At 44.7% G+C, this 19599-nt stretch overlaps 1 protein-coding gene across 1 annotated transcript in view; it reads right to left on the bottom strand.

Moving 5' to 3' along the window:
- Positions 1-390: 390 nt before the first annotated feature.
- Positions 391-19599, bottom strand: part of Dhx8 (DEAH-box helicase 8) — a 39485-nt gene continuing 20276 nt past the window's right edge. Inside the window, exons 12-23 of the mRNA XM_042673538.1 lie at positions 19409-19590; positions 17646-17840; positions 16602-16787; positions 16275-16485; positions 15400-15581; positions 14167-14307; positions 11514-11669; positions 8824-8961; positions 5782-5910; positions 5413-5609; positions 4593-4772; positions 391-2839 (exon numbers count right to left, since the gene is read on the bottom strand). Of these exons, the coding sequence (XP_042529472.1) occupies positions 2620-2839; positions 4593-4772; positions 5413-5609; positions 5782-5910; positions 8824-8961; positions 11514-11669; positions 14167-14307; positions 15400-15581; positions 16275-16485; positions 16602-16787; positions 17646-17840; positions 19409-19590 (2117 nt within the window). The 3' untranslated portion in view covers positions 391-2619. The remainder of the gene's footprint in view (positions 2840-4592; positions 4773-5412; positions 5610-5781; positions 5911-8823; positions 8962-11513; positions 11670-14166; positions 14308-15399; positions 15582-16274; positions 16486-16601; positions 16788-17645; positions 17841-19408; positions 19591-19599) is intronic.

Below are 19599 nucleotides of genomic sequence, written 5' to 3'. Positions count from 1 at the left end.
GGCACTGGTCCAGTTCTGTTAAAAGTCTGAACCACCTCTGACAACAGCCTCAGGCTAGCACCAATCCAGGACCTGGCACACTTACCAACATGACTATAAATAAAAAGCAACATTTTCTTTCCCTAGGAAAACATCAATTGTCAACATACCAAAAATTTAGAGCAAAAGACAACATCTTTTTTTTTTTTGTCCTGGAGCTTGAACTTTAGGTCTGGGCACTGTCCCTCAGTTCTTCAGCTCAAGGCTAGCACTCTACCACTTGAGCCACACTTCCGAGCTTTTTTTTTCTGTTTATGTGGTGCTGAGGAATTGAACCCAGGGCCTCATGCATGTGAGGCAAGCACTCTACCGCCAAGCTTCCTTCCCAGCCCCGACAAAATCAATTTTAAAAAACATGTTTTAAAAAATAGATATAATTTAATTCTGTAATAAAGCCAGGTTATCATGTTGGGAAGAAGGTACAAAATGTGTGGAAATTCAAGGTCTGGTGCAAGAGTCCATTAAAAAAGCTCTCCACAGGCTAAGCCATTTGCTCCCTGTTCTCATCTGTTCCTTAAACTGCAACTCAGAGCTCTGCTCAAATCCTCAAACATGGAGGAACACTGCTCTGCTAGAAAGAACAGCCACCAGCCAGAGGAAACTGGCCAAAGGAGGTGCTCCAGTGGGCGTAAGAGCCTGCAGAGCAGGCTCTTATGGGAGTGGCATATGTGCACAGAGATGCTGCACATGTTCAAGGCAGCAAACAGCATCCTAAACTAGGATCCTGCTAAATTAGGGGAAACTATATTGTAATGGCTAGAAGACTCCTGTTGTGTGTGTGCACAGATACCCCACATCTTCCTGGGCTGTCAGTCATGTGAAGAACTGGTTCCACTATGTGAGAGCAGCCTCCACTCTGCTGTCAACATGGCTATTCTGAGGACAAAAGCACATTGTGATCACAGAGAAGGGACCCCAACTTGGTGATAAATGTGGTCAAGAAACACCCACACAGTGGGGATCTTACCTACCTCCAGCAGAAGGATAAGCTGCCCTGCTGTCCCTCTGGCCTACTAAACAGCCTCTTTCAACCTAAAAACCCAGCGTCATCTTCTTAGGTACCAAGAGTGTCAGTGCTGAGCACAGCTGGGACAGGTCTGGCCACCGCAGCCAGGGGCTGCTCCAGATCAGGGAGATCCAGGCTCTAATAAAAACGGGAATGGGGTGCTGGGCCTTGTTCAGTTTCATCTGGCAGTCCCTGCACCGTCTCTTCACAAGGCCTTCCAGGATGCCGACACACTGGCCCTTCATTGCTGGCCTGGGCTCACTGAGGAGCTCACTCTAACAGAATGGAGAGGCGCTCACTCAGCTTAATGAAGGGCCAGGGATCTGCAGTCAGCACGCTCCCTGGCCTACATTCTCTCTCTTGGAGTCTCTGAACTGTGTCTTTAGGGTGCTTTCTCTGCTGCCAGGGACCACACACATTTCTTTATACTCTAGAATGTCATGCAGTCTCTGGCATACAAGTCTAGTATTTACGCAATTTCAGAGTTTACTAACATACAGGGGTAAGCAGTGGGTGCCCAATCTTTCAGGGACTTCAAAAGTCTTACCCAGCAGGACCTGCTGGGCCTCTTCACGTGCTTTGCAGGGGAACACTAGGAGGTGGTCATTTCCCAACTAAATGCTAGGGGAAAACAAACAAAAAACAAAACAAAAACAACAACAACAACAAAAAACAAACTAAAACCCACTAAGAACAGCCCCAGAACACAAATCGGCTGTTTTTCTCTTGGGGTAGGGGAGGGGAAGGAAGGGGAGACTTCGACTCTAAAACCCCCTTAATTAAGTCCACTGAGGATGTCAAGGGGAAAAAAATATTCAAAAACAATGCAGGGTGTATTCACTGGATGTTTCCAAAAGAATGAGGCACAATATACATGGAGAGAGGGGAGGGGAGATCCTCTGTGTTCACACGTGGCATCTAAACTATCAGGTGCCAGACTGAAACTCTGTGGCACATCGACTGGCAGGGCTGGGCTTGCTCCTCCAGGGCTGAAAGGTCTACGCTGGGCATCATGTCAAAACCCAAGGGTTAGACTCTGGTTTCAGGGGTTTGTCTTTACCCCGATTCCAAGCTGAGATGCTAACCTTTCAGCAAAAAGAAACAGAAAGAATCACATTCTTGTTTCCTTGAAAAAATAAGTAATTCTAGGTCAAGCTAAAGGATGGACAGGAAATGATGGGCAGGAAATGAGCCCCCACTGGAACAAGCACTGTGGTTCTCTCCTCCAGGGAGCACCAACCGGGAGACATCAGGGTTCTCGTTGGTCTGTCATGTGTAACACACTTGCTTACTCCCCTTTTCTATCCCAAGGATGCACAAGCTGCCCCTTTCTTGAGGATGATGTAATGTGTCCCCAGGCTGGCTGTGAGACCCAAGTAGCCCCAAAACTTGGGTGGGTTGGTGGCTATGGTCAAAGCCAGGCTTACACCAGAGAAGAAGAGTCACGTGTAAGAAATTGCCATTAAGACATATAGTCACAAGACAGCTGTATGTTCCATATCAGCTTCTCATCAGCAAGAGGAAGGCTAAGCCCTGGCCATGTTGCAGGATGGGCAAGTGGACAAGCTTGCCTCTCAGCGTCGCCGGAAGGCCCGGGATATTCTCCAGGCATTTGGCTCCTCGTAGCGGTTGTATAGGGGTTCGAGTCTCTGCTGCTTCTTCTGCTTGCTTAGCTTGGTTGGATCAGAGACCTTGAAGAAGGCTGGGGCAAACTCCACGAGCCACCGGGGGTCAATGGTGGTGACTTCACGCATGTACTCCTTTGTGGTCAGCACCAGTTCATGATACACCACCCTGAGGGCAACAGATATGACTCAAAGCTTGGATCACAGGCCCCATTCCAACCAACCTGGTCCTCAGTGGGCCACAGCTAGCCAGGTACTTGCCCTCTTATTTCTGCTTGATTCCATAAGAGACTGGACTGTCTATGACAACTAAACTGCCATACTAGGTGCCTACACCCCTCAAACACAAGAAAATTCACAGGAGAATATCTTCTAGTCTTAGCTCTGGCTTGAAGTACTTAAGGGACATGGATCCAGTGCTACCCTTTTCTCAGGATCTGTTTCTTGCTCCATATATAAGAGGGTGGTTTTTCTGATGGTTTCCACAGAATCCTTGGTTTCTGTGGAGGGACTTGCAAAGTACTGCAAGGAGATAGGGCAAGGTGGCAAGAGTCTAACCCTCCTTCTGCTGTGGGAGCAGGGTGGTTTTGTTTTTAATATTTTATCAAGTAATTGGATAAACAGGTTTCAACTCCAGAAGTCAAATTATGAATACAATGTTATCCCTTATCAATGTCACCCTCCATTGTTTAAAGCAAGCAGGTTGATGTTAAGTACAAGTTTTCCATAAAAGTCCAAGTTTTTTACACATGCTACTTAAAACCTTTTTTGTGCCAGTCCTGGGGGTTGAACTCAGGCACTGTCCCTCAGTGTCTTTACTTAAGACCAGTGCTCTAGCATTCTGATAGTTAACTTGGAGATAAAGAGTCTCACAGACTTTCCTACCTGGGTTGGCTTTGAACAGTAAACCTCAGACCTCAGACTTCTAAGCAGCTAGGATTATAGGTGTGAGCCACCAACACTCAGCCTCTTAAATTATTATTTTCTTTTTTGACAGTCTTGGGGCTTGAACTCAGGGGCTGAGCAGTCCCTGAGCTTCTTTTGCTCAAGGCTAGCACACTACTACATGAGCCACAGCACCACCTCTGGCTTTTTCTGTTTATGTGGTACTGAAGAATTGAACCCAGGGCTTCACGTATGCTAGGCAAACACTCTACCACTGAACCATATTCCCAGTCCACAGCTACTCAAACTTTTAAACCATTTCACTAAACATTTTTTCTTTTCTTTTGTCGATTGTAGGGCTTGAACTCTGGGCCTAGGCACTGTCCCTGATCCCTGTATTCTTCAGATCAAGGCCAGCGTTCTAACACTTGAGCCACAGCACCACTTCTGTTTTTTTGTTTGTTTGCTTGCTTTTGCCAGTCCTGGAGGTTGCACTCAGGGTCTGGGCACTGTCCTTGAGCCTCTCTGTGCTCAAGGCTAACATTCTACCACTTGAGCCACAGTACCACTTCTGACCTTTCTGTTTATGTGGTACTGAAGAATCCAACCCAGGGTTTCATGCATGCTAGGCAAGCACTCTACCACTGAGCTACATTCCCAGCGTGCTCATGCTGGCCAGTAGTGAAGCTTGAACTCAGGGCCTTGCACTACTGCTTGGCTTTTTCACTCAAGGCTGGTAATCTACCACTTGAGCCACATCTCCACTTCTACCTTTTTGCTGGCTAATTGGAGATGAGAGTCTCAGATCTCTCTGGCTTCAAACCCTGATTCTCAGAACTCAGCCTGCTGAGTAGCTGAGATTATAGATGTAAGCCACTGGTGCCCAGCTGAGTTTTTCTCAAAAGTGCTTGGTACTGTGCCTACTCAGGCTAGTACTGTCCTAGAAATATAGTAGTGGAGAACACAAGGGCAACACCTGGAGATGTATATGTTCTCTCTGCTCAAAAGAACCCCTAGGACCCAGAAGCAGCACCTACCATTCTGGCTGTCTGTTGAAGAGCGCACTGGAAGGGTGGATGTAAACCACCTGCTGGTCGATCAGGGTCCTATAGCCCTCCTGCGGGTCTTTCTTGGCAGCATTACGGAAGAACCCACTGCAGATGGCCTTCTGCACTCGGACTGTGGACTTGCCACAGGACACCACATCCAGCTTGTGTCTATCAGGAGAATAAGAGCAAGAACATGAAGTGACTCTTTCAAGTGTGCTATCTTCCAGAATGAAAGTGCCAGTGCTCCCAACATAAGGCTTTCAGAGTAGTTTCCAGGATCTTCCTCTCACAGCCCCAAGTGTAGCAGAGAAACTCCACAGCAGGTTAGATGGAGGTGCTGTAAGCCAGACACTTCCTTTAAGCAAGAATTCTACTCCAGACTAGTAACGTTCCAGTGCCTTATAAACAAAGCATTTTTCAACCAACAAACTGCTTTCCTCTTAGAAATTTTGTGTGTGTGTGTGTGTGTCATGAAGCCTGAACTCTGGGCCTGGGCACTGTTCCTCAGCTCTTCAGCTCAAGGCTAGCACTCTACCACTCGAGCCAGAGTGACATTCCCGGCTTTTTTTGCTTATGTGGTGCTGAGGAATCAAACCCAGGGCTTCATATATGCAAGGCAAGCACTCTACCACTGAACCACCTTCCCAGCCCCCTCTTAGGAATTTTTTGAGCTGATTATTAGCTTGTCTGGGAAGAAGAAGGAATACAACATGGACAGAAAAACTAGGAGCAGTGAGAGGACAGGTGCTTTCCAGGTCCATTTAGAGACAAACATGTGACACTCAGCCCAGACACATTCCTCACTTACCTGTCCATTATGCCTAACATCTGCTTACGGATGTCCTGGGCCCGGCGCAGGGAACGGGCCTGGATAAAGTTCTCGTAGCACCATGGGTTGGAGAACTTGTTGTTTTTCCAGGAGTTGTACACAGCCAGAAGGGTGAGATGGTCCCCTTCAGTCTGGTGGAATTTGGCCTTCTTCTGATCTGCGAGGGCTTGCTTATCCTGTCAGGTGGTGTGACAATGGTCATTTCTCACCCAACAGCTTCTAACTGAATATCCGAATTACTAGGGAGCCCTACCCAGCCAGTCATGTCAGCAGTGCCCCATCAAGCATCACAGTGGCAATATGATGAGTCTACCCACCCCTGTCTGAACTGGGAGCTAAACATCCTACCTTGGGCCTGTAAAAGACATTCTGCACTGACAGCATGGACACAATGGTCAGCATTTCTTCACTGCAGCCTAGATGCACAGACATGATGAGCATTTTGCACAGCATTGGTTCTAGAGGGAACTCTGCCATCTAGAGGGAGAAGAAGAAACTGTACAAGTGAGACACTGGACAGAACGACTATAGATGTTCCCAAATTGTTTCCTTTCCCAAGTAAACCCCAATGAAATGCAGGTGACCAAGAACATAACTACTAGCCAAGTATGGTGGCTCATACCTATAATCCTAGCTACTCGAGATCAGGAAGATCAAGGTTAAAGGCTAGCTGGAGCAAAAAAGCTCATAAGACACCAAACTCAATCAACAAAAGGCTTGGTGCAAGCCAAGCACTGGTGGCTCACACCTGTAATCCTAGCTACTCAAGAGGCTGAAATCTGAGGATCACGGTTCTAAGCCAGCAGGGGGCAGGAAAGTCTCTAAGACTCTCATCTCCAATTAACTACAGAAAAAAGAAGCCAGAAATGGTGCTGTGGCTCAAAACTGTAGAGCATTAGCCTTGAACACAAAAGCTCCGGGACAGCACCCAGACCAGAGTTCAAGCCCCAGGAATTGGCGTGCACACAATTTAGCTGTATGGGAAGTATAAATTGGAGGATCTTGGTTGAAGCTGGCCTGGACATAAAAGCTAAAGCAAAACCCTATTTGAAAAATAACTGAAGCAAAATGGGCTGAATACAAGGCTTAGGTGGTAGAGCACTGGTCTGACAAGCTTAAGTACCTAGTTCAAACCCCAGTACTGCCAAGAAAAAGAGTATAAATAACTGCCAGAGGACCACAATTTGAAATGAGCCCAGGTAGAAAAGTCTGTGAGATTTATCTCTATTAAACTAATAACAACAACAACAACAAAAAGCTGAGAAGCTAGAAATGTTGCTGTGACTCTGGTGGAGCACTAGCTTTGAACAAAAGAAGCTCAGGGATAGCAGCCAGGCCAGAGTTCAAGCCCCAGGACTGGCATACACACACAAAAAAAAGCATGTGTGGGGCTGGGAAGTTGGCTCAGTGGTAGAGTGCTTGCCTTGCATGCCATGAGGCCCTGGGTTTGAGTCCTCAGCACCACATAAGCAAAAAAAGCTAGAAGTTGCACTGTGGCTCAAGTGGTAGAATGCTAGCCTTGAGCTGAAGAGCTGAGGGACAGTGCCCAGGCCCAGAGTTCAGGCCCCACAACCCGGGGGGTGGGGGAGTAGGGAGCATCTGTAACAGGATCCTAAGTTTATAGCTATTCAGGGCTACACAGCAAATTCCAGGTCTAACTAATCTACGTAGCAAGATCTTGTGATAATTTACACATGTAATACCAGTTACATGGAAGGCAAAAGACTGGAGGACAGCAATTTGGGGCCAGCCCAGGCAAAGTTAGCACTAGACACTATCTGAAAAGCAAACTAAAAGCTGAAAGGACCTGGGGAAAACTCGTAACTATTTATTGCTGAATACAGAGACTTTGAAAGGATGTTTTGTCTGTTTTTGAGATAGGGCCTTGCTTATATAGCCCAGGCTGATCGTGTATGCTGAGGCTCCTAGGTTTTAAGACACTTCTGGGTGTGGTGGTGCACACATGTAATCCCAGCACTCAAGATGCTGAGACAGGAGGATGAAGAGTGTAAGTCTAGCCTAGACTACATGGCAAAACCCTGTCTCAAAAAAACAAAAATTAGGGGGGGGGCGGGGGGAGGCTGGGAAGGGAAAACAAAGGAGGAGGCTGCAATGCTTGATAAGAAATGTACTCATTATCTTGCCCATCTAATTGTAACCCCTCTGTACAGTATTTTCACAATAAAAAATAAAAAAATTTAAAAACAAAAACCCAAAAATTAGCTTGTTTTTTGTTTTTTTTCTTTGTCAGTCATGGGGCTTGAACTCTGGGCCTGGGCGCTATCCCTCAGCTCTTAGCTCAAGACTAGCGCTCTACCACTAGAGGCACGGTGCTACTTCTGGTTTTCTGGTGGTTAACTGGAGATAGGAGTCTCATGGATGTTCCTGCCCGGGATTGCTTTGAATCACAATCCTCAGGTCTCAGCCTCCTAGGGTAGCTAGGATTATAGGCATGAGCCAACAGCACCCAGCTTTCTGTAGTCTTTCTCAGCCATAAAATACCTGGCCTTCTCTAGAAAATCATTTGTAGTAGTTGTTTTAAGGAAAAAATTTTTGGCTGGTCCTGGGGCTTGAACTCTGGGTGTGAGCGCTGTCCCTCAGCTCTTCAGCTCAAGGCCAGTGCTCTACCACTTGAGGCACAGTGCTACTTCAAGTTTTCTGGTGGTTTATTGGAGATAAGAGTTTCATGGACTTTCATTCCCAGGGCTGGCTTTGAACTGCAATCCTCAGATCTTAACCTCCTGGGTAGCTAGGATTACTAGCCCGGCTAGTTTAATTAAAACAAAGACTAGATTAATATATCCTGAGTAAGATTAATTATGAGTAAAAATCTTTTTGTTTTAGGAAGAATCATTTTAAAGTGATTGTAGAAAACTTCAATTTAAAAAAATATCTAGCTTGGGGATTTAGCTCAGTGGAAAAGCACTTGCCTGGCAAGTTTGGTCCTGAGCTCTGGGAGGTGAAAAAAAGTAGCTGGGCATGATGGTGAACATCTGCAATCCTAGCAATTAAGAGGCAGAAGCAGAGAAATCTAGAATTCTAGGTTGGGGCTGGGAATGTGACCTAGTGGTAAAATGCTTGCCTAGCATGCATGAAGCCCTGGGTTCGATTCCTCAGTACCACATAAACAGAAAAAGCGAGGAGTGGTGCTGTGGCTCACATGGTAGAGTGCTAGTCTTGAGCAAATGAAGCTCACGGACAGTGCTCAGGCCCTGAGTTTAAGCCCCAGGACTGACAGGGAAAAAAAAAAAAAAGGGTTCTAGGTCAATCTGGGCTATGTATCAAAGCTTCTCCAGGATCTCAGAGCTTACTTTTGCAAAACAAAGAAAATGGTAGAAGGCTGGCTTGAGAATCTTCATAAAAGTACTGGAAGTCACATCTGTCACTTACCCTGCGACCCAGGCGAGTAAGCAGGCCCTCATCATCCAGGGCCCCCAGTGTATATAGCTGCTCCATGGCTGTGATCAGAGTTTCCATTGGTGGGGCATCCATAAAGTCAAAGGACAGCAGGTCATTAATGCCCATGGCCTAGGATGGAGAAAAGAACGCAGAGATAGAAGTGGGGGTGGGAGTCAGCCTCACCATGTTAGTGCCATGGATGGAGGTCCTTTTAACTTTCTTTGCTTTGCCTCAACTGCCATTAGGAAGTACCAGTAACCTCCAGGATAACTCTGAAAACACTTCCTCAAAATAACAACAAATATAATTCAAAGACATATGACACAACTAAAAATGGGCCAAGAACTTAAAGAGATATCTCCAAAGAAGAAACACAAAGGCAAACAAGCCCTAGTAACCAGAGAAATTGCAAAGAAAAAAACACAATAAGTGCTGAGGATGCAGGACAGTGCTTGCCTAGTGCTGGGTTCAATCCCCAGCACTGCAATAAACAACCAAAAACCATGGTAGTATAAGAAACTACTTCATAACTACTAGTAGTAACTTAATAAAAATAAATAAGACCAACAGCTGGGCCCCAGTAGCTCAAGCCTGTAATCATAGCAACCCAGGATGCTGAGATCTAAGGATCATGGCTAGCAGCTAATCCAGGCAGGAAAGTTCATGAGATTTTTATCTCCATTAACTAGCAAAAAGCCAGAAATGGAGTTGTGACTCAAGTAGTATAGTGCCAGCTTTGAACAAAAAAACTAAGGGAGAGTGCCCTAGGTGAATTCAAGTTCCACACACACACAAAGAAAAGGTGATGAGGGCTGGGAAGGTGGCTCAGTGGTAGAGCGCTTGCCTTGCATGCATGAGGCCCTGGGTTCGATTCCTCAGCACCACATAAGCAAAAAAGAAAAAAGCCGGAAATGGCGTTGTGGCTCTAATGGTAGAGTGCTAGCCTTGAGCTGAAAAGCTGAGGGATAGCGCCCAGGCCCAGAGTTCAGGTCCCACTACCGGACCCAAAAAAAAAAAAAGAAAAGGTGATGAGAGCCAAGCATGTGCCACCAATCTACAATCCAAAGCAAGACAACTGTGAGTTTGAGACCAGCCTGGGTTAGACAGCAAGACCTTGTCTCAGGGAGAAGAAAAAGGATTACAATAGCTGCAGTATAGCTCAGTGATAGAGAAAGTGCTTAGTATGAGGTCCTTGGTGACAATACCATATTTTGTTTTATATGCATTTGATAATAATAATAATCAAAGAAGACAGTATGGCAGCTTGTCCTCTTATGTATATCATCTTTACTGTGCATCTATGAGGCTCAATAGGTGGTAGGCATGTAAATATGACTTACATATCTGTGACCTTTGCTCTCAAGAGTTCATAGTGGGTGAGGTCTGTGCTCATGAAACCCAACACAGCGTGGTCTGCCTGAATGGTGTCTGGGACATTTGTTAGCTAACACTGGATAAAAGAAAGAGAGTGATGTACTCTCCAAGTGTGTGTAAAGAGCAATGGGGTAGGACCCAAGGTTTTCATTTCTTTCTCATAGTAATCATGTTCATAAACACAGCAGGTGTTCAATAAATGCTTATGTGTGAATAATAACTATAAGGAACCATATTAGCAATCATTAAACATTGTGCCAAATGCCTTTCCTGATATTGTTCCAGTAACCTTTCTAACTACTCCCTGTCTGAGACAGGATTATAGATAAACTTGCCCATGGTCACATAGCTTAGACAAGAGGCCTGAGTCACAGATGCCACTCTGCTGGCACTACCAAGACAGAAGCAGGCTTTTTTTCTGAAGCTCTGTTTTAGTTTCTTTTACAGGGGATTAATAATAAATGGCAAGAGAGCACTCGGCACCAGTAAACTGCCAGGGCTTCAGGGCAGCACTGGCGTCGGGGGACATGCCATCAGCTGGGAAATTATTCATTCAGCTGCTCCTGCCAAAGCAGAATGAAGGCTCTCACTGGGGACCTGGAGAGGAAGAGCAATGATTCCGAATGAAAACCAAGCCCCCCAGAGGCCAGCCTGAAATCCACACTGATAGCCTTCCCCATATCCCTTGCAAAGATATTGGACAGGAAAGCTTTCCCCTCCTGAAAAAAAAAAAGGGGGAGAATCTGAAAGCTAAAGTGATTGAGGTTAAGTGTGTTTGTCTACAAATTGGCAAGGATTTTTTGGTTTTTGTTGTTGTTGGTTGTGGGGCCTGAACTCTGGGTCTGGACCCTGTCCCTCAGCTCTTCAGCTCAAGGTGAGCACTCTACCACTTGAGCCACAGCGCTGCTTTTGGCTTTTTTCTGCTTATATGGTGCTGAGGAATTGAACCCAGGGCCTCATGAATGCAAGGCAAGCACTCTACCACTAAGCTACCTTCTCAGTCCATTTTGTTCTTTTTGAGAAAGTGCAAATTTCTTTGTAGAACACGCTCCTAGCTAAAACTTATAACAACTAAATACCCTGCTGATGATTATGGGAAGAAATCAATGTGTGTTCAAAGCAGACATGCCAGCCTCGCCCCAGACCGGCCGTGAGGAGGCTGTTGGCACAGCCATTTCATTTCACTCAAAGGGACTGGTTCCATGAGGTTACTCAAGTATTTAACAACATTCATAAAACAGATTCATTTACAACAGCCAGGGATTGAACTGTTGCAACAATCATTCTAATAAGACAGTGATTTCTACCTTGAGGGACAGTACGGTGCTTGCCAAGTTGGTTCTCTGAATTTCTGGCACGTTGGTGGTCAGCATTTCATCTCGGTAGGCACGTTCTGTGTACAGCCTGTAACACTTCCCTGGGCCTGTTCTCCCAGCTCTGCCAGCTCGTTGCTTAGCCTGAGCCTAGGGGTGAACATAGAAATGCAACATGGCTGTTACATATTGCTTAACACTTTGCCCAGGAAGTCTGTGGAGGGAAATGGGCATGTAGCAACTAGCAAAACCCAAGATAGAGATGCTTTAACTTCCTCTAGAGCCATTTCTTTTTTTTTTTTTTTTCCTTTTTTTGTCAGGCTTGAACTCAGGGCCTGGGAACTGTCCCCAAGTTTTTCTGCTCTAGGCTAGTGCCCTACCACTTGGAGCCACAGCTGTACTTCCAGTTTTCTAGTGGTTAAATGAAGGTAAGAGTCTCACAGACCTTCTTGCCTGGGCTGGCTTTGAACTGTGATCCTCAGATCTCAGTCTCCTGATAGCTAGGATTACAGGTATGAGCCACCAGTGCTCAGCTTTCTAGGACCATTTCTAAGACTATGACAAATACTTTTCCCAGCCTTCTCCACTCAGAATTTCAGGCAAGTTTGTTCAAGGCTGGCAACTGCAAGAAAGAAAGATGAAGAAATGAGAAAGCAGAAAAGTAACAAAATACAGTTACAACCAAAACTGTAAAAGAACTAAACTATATTAATCATACAATGATTTGTATATGTGTGCTGGTCTTGAGGATTGAATTTAGGGCCTGGGCCACATATCTCTGAGCTCTTCAGCTCAAGGTGATCATTCTACCATTTGAGCCACAGTGCCACTTCTTGTTTTCTGGTGATTAATTGGAGATAAGAGTCTCATGGACTTTCCTGCCCGGGCTGGCTTCGAACCACAATCCTCAGATCTCAGCCTCCTAGCTAGGATTACAGGTTAAGCCACTAACGCCCAGCTTGTGCCACGCCTCTTGAGTTCTTTTGCTCAAGGATAGCTTTCTATCACTTAAGGCACAGCTGCACTTCTGGGTTTTTTTGTGTGCTTAATTGGAGATGCGTCTTATGGACTTTCCTGCCCAGGATGGCTTTGAACTGAGACCCTCAGATCTTATCCTCCTGAGTAGCTAGGAACAAGTGTGTGAGTCGCTGGTGCCTGGCTATTCTGCACCATTTAAAAAATCATGTTTGTACTAGGTACTGGTAGATCATACCCATAATCCTAACTACTCAAGAGGCTGAGATCTGAGGATCATGTGTGGTTTGAAGCCAGCTCAGGCAGAAAAGTCTGTGAAACTCTTATCTCCTTAAAATTAACCAGAAAAAAATCTATAAGTAAGCCAGGTGCTGGTGGCTTATGCCTATAATCCTAGCTACTCAAGAAGCTGAGATCTGAGGATTGCAGCTTGAAGCCAGCATGGGCAGGAAGTCCATGGAACTCATCTCCAAATAATCACAAAAAAGCTGGAAGGAAAGCTGTGGCTCAAGCTGTGGACTGCTAGCCTTGAGCAAGAAAGCTCAGGAATAGCACCCAGGCCTAGCACCCACACATAAAAAAACATGATCAGAGAGGTGGCTCAAATGGTAATTATCCAGTAAGCACAAGACCCTAAATTCGAACCCCAGTACAGAAGGGGAAAAAAATGCTCATAGGGGCCAAGTACCACTGGCTCATGGCTGTAATCTTAGTTACTTGGAAGGCAGAGATCAGAAAGCTAGCAGTTTAAGGCCATAAACACAGGACTCTATCTTAACAGCTGTACAACATGGCATATGTCTGTCATCCTAGCTTTTGGGTAGCATAAATAGGAGGATCATGAGTATAATAAGGAGGATATGGACATATACTTAAGACCCTATTCAAAAAATAATGAAAGCTAAAACAACTAGGAGACATGGCTCAAGTGATAGATACTGCCTAGCAAGCTCAAGGTCCTGAGTTCAACCCCTAGTTTACCCTAGCTCCCCAAAATAGGTGACCAGGTAATTTATTTTGTACATATAACTGAGGCAGGCTACATAATTACCAAAGAAATAAATATATGCAATATATATAATATTTGTATATTTATACATATTATATATATATATAAATTATGAGTTTTTAGTGTCTCAGATATTTGTAGCTTGGTACTTAAAAAAATGCATTTTCACCAACATTTGTGTTATCTATATGCTACAATCCAGTTTTGTTTTTTTTCCCCCTTCCTTCTTGTGGTGCTGGGGATAAAGGCCAGGACCTCACACATGCTAGACAATCTTTTTTTTTTTTGGGGGGGGGGGGTCCGGTTGTGGGGCCTGAACTCTGGGCCTGGGTGCTGTCCCTCAGCTCTTCAGCTCAAAGCTAGCGCTCTACCCCTTGAGCCACAGCGCCACTTCCGGCTTTTTTTTCTTTTTGCTTACATGATGCTGAGGAATCGAACCCAGGGCCTCAGGCATGCAAGGCAAGTATTCTAGCACTGAGCCAACTTCCCAGCCCTAGACAATATTTTGAAATACTACTTTAGACCACAAACAAATATGAAACCTTCCCTTCACATAATAAAAGATTTCAGTATGTGAAGTAAGTTTGAAGTACAAAACCATAAAACATTTCAGAAAGGCACTAAACCAGATTTTCAGAAAGCCACTGGTAGAAGCCACCATACCTGAGAAATAGGTGTCACCACCAACTGGTCAATCCCTGTCTTAGAATTGTAAACTTTCTGCTTCACAAACCCAGGGTCCACCACATAGTAGATGCCATCGATAGTCAGTGATGTTTCTGCAATGTTGGTGGCAATCACGACCTAGGAGGACAAAATAACAGCTGGAGTGACCTGAGTGTGCAGCAGCACATCTGAACTCAGACATTTCCTGAGGAAGTATGCTCCTTCTCTAGAAAGTTCAGATGTCATTTAATTCTAGCTCAGTTTCCAAAGCAGAAGATGAGCTGCCTTTATCCAAAGGGTTAGGTTGGAGAGAGGCTGAGACCTGAGAGAAGCAGGCCAGGAAAGAGCTAAGGCTGATCACAGCCACTTTCATTTGGTGTAAATGGCTTCATAGCTCATTGTCTAGATCCAATGTTGATTATTACAATTTTAATTTTCTAGCTCCCTGGGAAAGCAGATATTTCCTGGCATCACATGTGCCAGTACAAAATGAGATTTTTTTTTCCCCCACCAAGATATCTGGACTACAAAATAGGCTATATTATACACACACACACACACACACACACACACACACACACACGTGTGTATATATACATATGTGTGTATGTGTGTGTATATGTGTGTGTGTGTGTGTGTGTGTATGAAGAAAAAAAAGATTCTTTTTCCTGATCATAAATGAAGCATAAGGTGACAGATCAATTTCAGGATTTGTGTGTGTGCAGCAGTCCATGTGATCTACAAGTGTGTCACTGTTCTTCTACCCAGAGGATCAGCTTAAAAAACACAACTGCTTGGAAAAATCATTGCTAGAAAGTACCAAAATATTTCACTCCATACCAACATCTTACTGGCGTGCCACAGAATTGCAAAGGCCCAGCTTAGAAAATGCAACCATCAGGGATGGGACAGAGGAAGAACTTACCAACTTACCCCCAAACCTGCTCCTCCTTTACATGCCAACTAACTGCCCTAATCTGATCATTACACACTGAATATTTATATCAGCATATCACAATGTACCCCTAAAATTTGAAAAATTATGCGTTAACCAAAAATAACAAATCAACTGGAGGAAGTGCACAAATCACCCGGCTGACCAGGTAGACAAGGCTGGACCAGTCTATAGCCTCACATACAAGGCTTGCAGACTCCTTACACAATTCCTACTATGGTTGGCTGCATACTGTACAGCCAGGTGATTTCAGCACATGTTTAGCCCACTGTTACCTTTCTGCTGCCAGGAGGAGCTGGGTCAAAGATCCGGGTCTGCATCTCACTGGGAAGAGCAGAATACACTGGAAGGATAATTAACTCTGGAACATCAGGTCCCAAGGATTTCATTCTTTCATATAGGATCTCACAAGCAGTATCAATCTCTTCCTGACCAGTCAGGAAGACCAAGATATCACCTAGGAAGAGAATGGAAAATTTACTGTGTGTGTATGTCAACATGGATGTTTATGTGTTTAAGAGATGGGTCCTACTATGTTGCCTGAGCTGGCCCTAAACTGAACTCAAGTAATCTTGCTTCATCATCCTGAGTAGCCGGGCCTCCAGGTGTACACCATCAGATCTGGCGTAGTGTTCTATACAAAGGCTACAGCACATTAACAGATCTCTAAGTAACAAAAAATAGACACTCATATTGTGGCCTCTAAGTAAACCAGGAAGTTATTATTGGTTCACGTTTAAATAGGCACACTTGGCTGGGAAGATGGCTCAGTGGTAGAGTGTTTGCCTTGCATGCATGAGGCCCTGGGTTCAATTCCTCAGCACCACATAAGCAGAAAAAGCCAGAAGTGGCACTGTGGCTCAAGTGGTAGAGCTCTAGCCTTGAGCTGAAGAGCTGAGGGACAGCACCCAGGCCCAGAGTTCAGGCCCCATGACTGACAAAAAATAAAATAAAATAAAAATAAAAAAAATAGGCACACTTAAACCTAGGCATCATTCTTTATATTTTTCACAACCACAATCATTTCAAACACACAATCCTGAAACTTACAGGATTTAAAAGGCATTTCTGAAAAGTTTAGCAAACAAAATATCCCCATAATTAGGAGTTTTAGCCTAAAAGAAAATGGAAATCAGGTCTTCTCCCTCACCTGGTGGCTCAGTTAAGTGGATCTGCATGACAGTAATGAGGCTGGCATCCAGGTAATCTGTCTCAGGTTCCTTTGTGTACAGTATTTCCACTGGGTAAGTTCGGCCTGGGATGGTGAAGATAGGTGCTTCATAGAAGTACTGAGAAAACTTCACTGCATCCAAGGTAGCTGAAGTGACAATCAGCTTCATGTCCTGCCGTTTCTGAACTGTCTAAAGGGAAATACGATGTGCTTACTAAAAAGGACCACTCAAAAGGTACAGGAATTCCAATCCTAGTCCCAGAAACCAGCTCTAACAGCTAAAAGGGTCTGAGACCACCTACTTACCTTTTTCAGCAACCCAAAAAGCACGTCTGTGTGAATTGTTCTTTCATGGGCCTCGTCCAACATGATGATGGCGTACTGAGTGAGGTCAGGGTCAATCAGGCATTCCCTGAGCAACATGCCATCTGTCATGTACTTGATGACTGTCTCGGGACTGGTGCAGTCCTCAAATCGAATTGTATAGCCCACCTAAAGCAGAACAGAAGTAGAAAATCTAAGATACAAATCTCTCCTTCAAGCAATCATCAGGTAAAACTTCAACCCAGCCCAACTGGTACTCATAATCTTTTTATTTATTTATTTTGGTTGGTTGTGGGGCTTGAAATCTGAGCCTGGGCACTGTCCCTGAGCTCTTCAGATCAAGGTAAGCACTGTAACACTTGAGCCATAGTGCCACTTCCAGTTTTCTGAGTGGTTTATTAGAGATAAGTATCTCACAGACTTCCTTCCCGGGCTGCCTTTGAACCTTTGAACCACAATCCTCAAATCTCAGCCTCCTAAGTAGCTAGGATTACAGGCGTGAACCACCGGCACCTGCTACTCACACTCTTAATATAGAAATTTGACCAAGATTACAGAGATTTCATCTAGTAAAGTCTGCTTTTGGACTTGACCCTGAGTAGACCAATGACAACAATGAAAAGCTCTCATTATTTCTGATTTCTTACTGCATCCAACATGGCTAAAGTGAAAATCAGCTTTCTCATTTCTCAGAGAGAAATCAGGAAAAACAAACAAAAACTATCATTTTTACTTTACAGATGAGGGATTTGTACCTTCATACTTTTTTTCTGGCATTTCCACAGCAGTTTTACTAATCACTTACCTCTTCTTTTTTTTTTTTTTGCCAGTCATGGGGCCTGAACTCTGGGCCTGGGCGCTGTCCCTCAGCTCTTCAGCTCAAGGCTAGCACTCTACCATTGGAGCCAAGCACCACGTCCAGCTTTTTCTGCTTATGTGGTGCTGAGGAATCGAACCCAGGGCCTCATGCATGCAAGGCAAGCACTCTACCAATGAGCCACCTTCCCAGCCCCACTAATCACTTACCTCTTGACCTAAACAACAACCAAATTCCTCTGATACTCTTTTGGCCACGGACATGGCTGCCACTCTTCTTGGCTGTGTACACCCAATCTTGCCTCTGGAAGTGTAGCCTGCCTCTGCTAGGTACTGGGTAATCTGCGTTGTCTTCCCAGATCCTGTCTCTCCAATAACAATTAGGATCTGATTGTCATGAACAGCCTGAAAGCAACAAAATGCAAATAGATCCATTAAAATTTGTCACGCCTTATTCTGGATTAAATTACTAATGCTTCTGTTCAACATTAAATTAGAAATTACAAACACACCCATATAATGAACCCTATGGAAGTGTTTCTAGCCATTGCCACTCCCAATCTCTCACAGCTCTCCCCATAAAGTTATCTTTTTCTTATTTCTGTACTATTTGTAACAACAAAAGGTTGTAATCAGCCTACAGGTCTATTAACATAGGACTAGCTACATAAACATACCTACATAAAAGCACTGAAAAAGCATTTTAAAAAGGGGCTGGGTGGTGGTTGCTCATGCCTATAATCTGAGCCACTCAGGAGGCTAAGATCTGAGGACTGCGGTTCAAAGCCAGCCAAGGCAGGAAAGTCCATGAAACTCTTCTCTCCAACTAACTACCAGAAAATCAGAAATGGAGCTGTGGCACAAGTGGTAGAGTGCTAGCCTTGAGCAAAAGAGCTCAGGGACAGAGCCCAGGGTCTGAGTTCAAGCCCCACAACAAACACCAACAACAACAACAAAAAGGAACTGGGGCATAGCTCAGTGGTAGAGTGCTTGCCTAGTGTGTCTAAGACACTGGGTTGGATTCCCAGCATCCCAAAATAAAAACATAAAAAAAGAAAATGAGATACATTAATAAGTAAAAAAGCAAGACACCAAGCATATATGTAATCTGCTGTCATCTACAAATATATACTGTATATATAAAACGTGTGTGTAGCACATATTTATACTTGTTTATACACTGTGTTGGTTGGATATGGTTGAAAAAATTCACTGAAGCTAGTAAACTTGGTTCGATGCTCTTATACACAAAACTCTAAAAGGCAGAAATAAGTAGCTAAAAAGCAAAGTCTGTGCCAATATGGATTCAGAATCTACCCTCTACTTATCCCTTTTGTGGTACTCAGGCCTTCATGCTTGCTAGGCAAGTTCTCTACCACACCTCCAACCCCTTTTTGCATCAGTTATTTTCAAAGTAGAGTTTTTCATTATGCTAGTGAAGGCCTGGGCTGTAATCCTCTTAACTTGTGGTTCCCCATGGTGCTTCCATGCAAGGTATCTGGTGTATGAAGCCACAGTGCCCAGCCATTGGTTAAGATGGGAGTCTCTCCAACTTCTTTTTGCCCGATCTCGCCTGGAACTGTGAGCTTCCAGTCTGTGCTTCCCAAGTAGCTAAGATGAATAGGCTTGAACCACCTTGCAGTGGCTGTACCTTTCTTTTTTTTGGTAGGTTATGGGGCTTGAACTCTGGGCCTGGCACTGTCCCTGAGCTCTTCAGCTCAGGGCAAGCACTCTACCACTTGAGCCACAGTACCACTTCAGGCTTTTTCTGTTTATGTGGTACTGAGAAATTGAACCCAGGGGTTCATGCATGCTAGACTAGCACTCTACGACTAACTAAGCCATATGCCCATATCCTTTTCTGGAAGAACCACTTCAAAGAAGAACATACCTACCTAGCCACTTTCTGTTCTAAAATGTCATTTCTCTTGGAAAACAGCCCTCCCCCCATATATCACAGAAGGGCTTCCCACCTGGACCAGCTGCTCTTTCAGTTTATAGATGGGCAGGCTCTCCCTCTGCTCGAGGATGGACATCTGGGTCTTTTTCCCATAAGAAGCTTTGTTGCCTCCAAAGGCATGCTTCTTCCACTCGGGAATGTCATTGGGCATCATTCCAATGCCCCTCATGTTGGCAGCAATCTGCCTGCCTTCCGCTGGAAGGG

This window comes from Dipodomys spectabilis, unplaced genomic scaffold, assembly GCF_019054845.1.
Source record: "Dipodomys spectabilis isolate Male_0828 unplaced genomic scaffold, ASM1905484v1 ptg000018l, whole genome shotgun sequence".
NCBI lineage: Eukaryota > Metazoa > Chordata > Mammalia > Rodentia > Heteromyidae > Dipodomys > Dipodomys spectabilis.
The sequence above is the reverse complement of the archived record's forward strand: the minus strand, read 5'-3'. Positions and strand labels throughout refer to the sequence as shown.